Source organism: Otolemur garnettii, unplaced genomic scaffold, assembly GCF_000181295.1.
Source record: "Otolemur garnettii isolate 467f Iridium unplaced genomic scaffold, OtoGar3 scaffold00012, whole genome shotgun sequence".
In the NCBI taxonomy this organism is placed as follows: Eukaryota; Metazoa; Chordata; class Mammalia; order Primates; family Galagidae; genus Otolemur; species Otolemur garnettii.
The window spans coordinates 27183140-27189317 of NW_003852407.1; the positions used below are offsets into that span (position 1 = coordinate 27183140).

At 52.3% G+C, this 6178-nt stretch overlaps 1 protein-coding gene across 1 annotated transcript in view; it reads right to left on the reverse strand.

Annotated features, from left to right (window-relative positions):
* LAMA3 (laminin subunit alpha 3) overlaps positions 1-6178 on the reverse strand; it is a 245007-nt gene that overhangs the window by 99403 nt on the left and 139426 nt on the right. Inside the window, exons 28-31 of the mRNA XM_012802016.2 lie at positions 5945-6084; positions 3722-3837; positions 2373-2584; positions 910-1114 (exon numbers count right to left, since the gene is read on the reverse strand). Coding sequence (XP_012657470.1) covers positions 910-1114; positions 2373-2584; positions 3722-3837; positions 5945-6084 — 673 coding nt within the window. The remainder of the gene's footprint in view (positions 1-909; positions 1115-2372; positions 2585-3721; positions 3838-5944; positions 6085-6178) is intronic.

The window sequence follows — 6178 nt, forward strand, 5'->3', positions numbered from 1 at the left end:
CTCTCATGCTGAAATCACAGGCCACAGCCCCTGTAACTTCTCTGGGGGCTGCACACCTGTGTTGGGGGTGTGGGGTGGATGGTGAACCCCATGCTTTCCCCTGCACACAACCATACTGGCCTGGACTCTGGAAGCTACGGCCCAGTTTTCCCATCATGTCACCCCCAGCCCAATTCTTACCAGATCTTCTAAGAACTGAATCCTGTTCTTTATCCCTATGGCCACTGACACTGCTGAGATCAGGCTCATCACTGGGAACCATGCAAGGGACACTGGCCTCACCTTCTAAGGCAGAGCCCAGGCTGCTGAACCAAACAGCATCCCGGCATCTGCTGGGGCCCACATTTGCAACCTGTCTCTTAGCTCCATGCACAGGAGTGCTTGGTGGTCCTCTGAGGCCAGCCCCACTCTCAGGTCCCCAGCACACACCCATTCCCTTCCCATTTTAACTGAGCCCGGCTGTGGAGGTCTCAGCTCCCCTTCCAGCCCAAGGATCACAGACTGTCGCTCACTGTCCTTAACATACAGCAGGCTAACCCTAGAATGAGGGCTCACAGCCCACGCCTACACACAGGCCTCACGGCGGAGGACATAGAGGATACTGATAACTTAATTACCCACATGAGGCAACATGGTGGCATTGTGGCAACACAGAACACGATCCTATGGCAACAGCATGCTGGGGTACAAGTGCGAGGCTGCTCGGGCCTGGCAGCTGGTGATCCCAGTTGCCCTGAGCCTGAAGGGAGCAATCACTCCACCCACCATAGCACTGCCCGACCGGGAGGCTCACCTGAGCGAGATCAGGCACTCCTAGACAGGTGGGAAGTAATGATGGCCAGCATGGACAGACCGCATCTCGCCCCCGCCCCATGACGGGATCTGGCAGGCCACTCCTGCCAAGCTCACCTGCACTGCCCACTGTCCCGGTCACAGGCTGGGGTGGCGGCCCCGACGGTTCCCCTCCTTGAACAGTTGCAGCCTTCGCAGCCGGCCAGGGGGTGGAAGCTGAAGGAGTGGGCCTCACACGCCTCACACTGGGGGCGGACCGTGCGCGGAGGGCAGAGGCACTGCCCAGTCATCTCGTCACAGAGTCGCCGGCCGCAGCTGCATGCTGGCCAGAGGATAAAGAGATACCACGTCAGGGTTAGATGCTGCCTGACCTCCGGCAGGACTACACAGACTGCCATGATTTCCAGAAACTTCTGAGGGGTCTGGAAGAGATGTTCTGATCTGAAAGGAATGTTTCCTGCGGCGGAGACCCCTAGATACAGTGTCTGGATGCAGAATGAGGTACAGCAGGACCACCTGGCTCCATGAGGGACACTCCAAGTATCCCACCGAGCGGTGGTCACGTACCTACTACTGTCGTGTACCATTCTACTGTGGGGCTTCTGTCCATCAGGGGGTTCTAGAAGTGAGCAGGGAAGCCCAAGTGGCCCTACAGCCACATCACCCCAGTGCATCATGGGTCCAGAGCCAGGGTCAGGGCAGGACACAGTGGCAGGGTCCTCGTTCTCTCCCACAGGCAAGGGCTGGTGGCCACATGGGGACTCTGCATTCCTCCCTGCTGCCACATCAAGTGGGCTACCCTCAAAATCACAAAACAGTCAGAGCAGAACAATCCATACATATTACTAACATCTTCACTCTGCAAATAAATATCATATAGAAGTATACTTACTATTTCAGCAGAATGTTTTTTGTATGTGTTCTGTTAATTTCCTTTCAATATATTGCTTTTTATTAATGTTTTTACTACTTATCAAGTAATTTTGCTTTATAAATAAGTTAAAAGTATTTTACATTCTATTGAGATATTAGAGTTGTTCTTAGAGCATCATTTCTTTTGTGAAAGACTAAACATCAATCTAGCTTATGTTCTTAAAAACTATTGCCAAATTTGCAATAAAACACTTATAAAAATAAAGTGGGCTAACCCTACACCGTGGGCTACAGGACAATCCTTAGACAAAGGTCCAAGGGCTTCTCATCCAGGGAGTGGGACACCTGTGTGACCCTGGCTCTCCTATCTCAACTGAGTTTTGGCTGGGCTGCAAAAATTGCAGGGGATTCCACTAAAAGGGAATTGCGCTGTCTGAGACCCTGACGTTTAAGACTATTTACACTCACCTGCTTTGTCAAATGCCTAGGTCATATGGTGTGGGAGTCACAAACACATCTTCTAGAACCTTGCTACTCAGAGTATGGTCTGTGGACCAGTGACATGGGCGTCACCTGGGTGTTTATTAGAAACGCAGAGTCCCAGGGCCCAGCTCAGGTCTCTGAGTCAGAGTCCCAGTGAGTCTCCATCACAGAGAGTCTAGACGCTGCCAGGAGAAGACCTCAGGCGCCCGGGAACGTGCACTTACCCTTGCAGTGAGGGAATCCATAGTGGCCTGGTGCACACCGGGTACACTGCCGCCCGATGACGTTGGGTCGGCAAGGGCACTGCCCGCCCTGGGGACTGCAGGGATGGCCGATGGCCCCAGTGGGGTGGCACTCACAAGGCAGTGCGCCCTTGTGGTAAGAGGCCACCAGGGACCGGGCGGAATTCTTACAGAATTCTGAGGCTGTCTGTGGGCTGTGGAGACCAAAATGACCCATGGTGAGACCCCAGAGGTGGGCCTGGAAATGGCTCCTACCCCCCTGTTCCACCCAGCAGTGTCTCTGGGAGTGAGCAGGGCTCTGGAGTCTGGGAAGAGTGAGAAGGCACCCCACTTGGACTCAGCCACATGCGTCCACTGCAGGAGAGGGACATCACAAGACTGGTCAGTGGGTGGAATAAAAGGTGAAAATGCCCCTAACAGATGAAGTCTATGGTAGATGAATCATATCTAAATAAAGTGCCCCACAAAACACACCTATATCTGTAATAATACAACTTTAAAAAAGATAATGAAGAAAAGTAAAGCTGCCCACATTCACTGAATGTCGTGCTCAGGAGGCCTTATCTACACCTCATGTGACCTCACAACCTCTCACCCTCTTAGGCCTGAGCCCCAATTCCCAAATAAGACATCTGAGGCTCCTAGAAATTGAGGGACATTGCCAAGGCTGCAGAGCTTTGTAGTGGCTGAGCAGATGTCTTAAGCCATAGCTGTCAGAGCCTTTGCTCTGAATATTCGCTGCACAGAAGGTGTATGACTCCCAGGAGGCATCTGTCTCCCAGGGCCCCTGGAGCTCCTGGGTGCCTCAGGAAACCTGGGAGGAGCAGGGTGGGTCCACAGATAAGGGAACAGCTAGGAGCTGATGCTTAGGGTTGCCCTGGTCCTTGGCATTCAGGGGTGCAGAGAGAGAAGACAGGGAGGTGGCATCTTGGGACACTCCCTGCTCGGGCAGATGGCCAAGGGGAGTGGGAGTCAGGCTGACCTCCTTCCCAGTGGGGGCTGTCCTGTTTGGTATCTTTCAGGAATCTGTGTGAACACACAGGAAGCAGCGAGGTGGAGAAATTTTAATCAGCCCCTGAATCCAGGTTGGAGGGAGGACCTCTGCTGAGTTTAAAGTCATGGTTCCCGGATGGCGCATGATGAAGTCTGTCGTAGGATGACCAGTGCACAGGGCAGCGTCTTCCTCCCCAGACTCCAGCTCCCTGCCACTCCCTCCAGTGGTGAGAGTAAGAGGACAGACCTAAGGGCCAGCCCCTCCCTGAACCTCCCTTGGGTCAGGAATGTGGGAGTGCCTGATACATTCCAGAGCCTTCCCACAGGGTGACACTCACTCAATATAAAAACTGTTTCCTCCACAATTGGTGATAAACTCAAGTGCCTTGTCCACTGATTTTTTGTGAAGTATTTGGTAGTCGTGAGTCTCTGCAGGCACCACTAGAACACGGACCTAAAAGAGACCAACCACATGTCACTGGGGTTCCATGACAAGCACAACCAAGGCTATTATTTATGCAGGTTGAGCATCCCTAGTCCAAAAATTCAAAGTCCCAAATGCTTTAAAATGTGACACTTTTGGAGCACCGACATGACACTCAAAGGACATGCTCAAAAGAAACACTCTTTGGAGGAGGATTTTGGATTTCGGATTTTTGAGTTGGGGATGCTCAACCCATAAGCATTACACAAACATTTAAAAATTTGAAAAAAATCCCAAATCTGGTCCCAAGCATTTCAGATAAGGGCTACTCAACCGGTACTTTCTCTTCACCAAGAACAATGCTCCTTATTAGTCCAAGTCCAAGACTAGATGAATCAGGATTTGTGAAATCATAAGAGCAAATATTAACATCAGCCAGGGTTAGAGGCTCCAACCACATGGCTGTGCAGGGAGCACCAGGCAGACACCTGGGAGCACCACTTGCTCAAAGAAGCAGCAGCTGCAAGGGCTGGCTGGGCTGGAGACCTTGGGGTGAGCAGGGCACTGTTAGATGGCCAAGGCCCTGGTGACCCATGCCTGGGATTCTCCCAGCTCTCTGTCATGAATAAATGTAGCCCAGTCTTTAAAAGTGCTGCTTGGTTCCCTCTGCCTGTATAAATCAGTTTATGCCCACAGCAAATGCTGCAGAAATTTTCAAATGTATTTTGCCAACTGTGCACCAGATTATGGGGCTTACAGAGAGTTTATTACTCTCACAATATTCAATTCAATAAGCATTGGCCAAGCACCATGCTCTAGGCAGTGTTTTAGGCATAAGAGGTGCAAAATTAATGGTCAAGGCCTTGTCCCCCAGGAAGATGACACAACTATAGGGCAGAGAAGGCACAGCACAGGGCTGGAGAGCACTACAGTGGGGTCTGGGTGAGGGGCCTAGTTCCCTGGAAGACTTTGCAGACATAATGAGTTAATTCTGAGCTGGATGAATGAGTCAACAGGACTTCTCCAAGCAGAGATGTAGGAATGTTAGAAAAACGGACAGCATGAGAAAGTCTAGGGGTGTGAGAGGAAATGGCATGTCTGGGGGCTTGAGAATGGGTCAGCATGGCCAGAGAGAGAAGCATGAGAGGGGGAGGCCTGGAGCAGAGGAATGGCAGGAGAGGAGGGTGAAAGATGAGTTAGACGTGGATCCCAGGGAAACACACAAACAGCATCCTGTCAGCGGTGGGGGTCACCTGGCATGCTCTGAGCCCTTTGGCCAGGTCGGTCACTCCCAAGAGCATGGAGGTGGGGCAGAAGAAGGGAGACCACGGCAGGTGGTTGGACCCACCCGACTGAGAGAAAGGATGGTCAAGGAGAACAATGGGACCCAAATGGAAGAGATGCTCTAAAAAGACACGGCAGAGGGCACATCCACAGTGTGTGATGGCTGAGTCTGTAGGAGCAAAGATGGTGGAGAAAGAGGCCGCTGGGTCCCATCACCATGGCAGTGAGCAGGGTGGGGCGCACTGGGGCTCTGCAGGGAGCAGGCTGCGTGCGAGGGACCTGTGCGGTCTTCAGGAAGCAGGAACCCAGTAGGCGGTCATGCACTGGGCCTGGAAAGCTCAGGAAAGATTGGAGATGAATTTATAGGGGTGAGCATCCTTCCCACAGAGAGGCAAATAGAATTACTGGGTGCAGGTGATAGAGCCAGAGAGAAATGATACGAGGAGGCCCAGTGTCAAACTTGACCAATACACAGAGACAAGGAGGAGAGAGAAACCACAGAAGCGCCAGCAAAAGCCGGAGAAAACCGAGGGAACACACTGTGGAAGCCAAAAGCCAGGAGCAGGAAACGCTGCAGAGAGACCAGCGGATGGGGGGTGAGCAGGGGCAGTGGAAGGCGAGGGGCTCGCTCTCTGTCAATCCACTTCCCTGGACTTTAATCGTCACGTGCTTTCTTCTTCTTCCTCTTGTTCTTTTTTTTTTTTAGTACAAGATGACTATAAAATTTAAATGCTTTTCTAGAAATTTGACTTCAACTCCTTGGAGGAATTACTACCACGGGCCTCACAGATACAAAGAATGGGCGACCCAGGCAGCTGTGGGAGAAGCAAGTTGGGGGACAAGCAGAACACACCAGAACTAAAGACTTTCCTTCTGGAACCTTCACCGTCACGGCCACCTCCGGCTCTGAGATGTCAAACTCAACCTGGCCTTCGGAGACCACTTGATCCCGGCAGCCCAGTACATGGGGGCAAAACGAGGCCTGGAAGGAACCTGGGAGAGAGGAAACTTCCTGTCACATGGCTGCGAGGACAGGGCAGGCGGGCTGGGGCGGGAACCTTCACCGTCACGGCCACCTCCGGCTCTG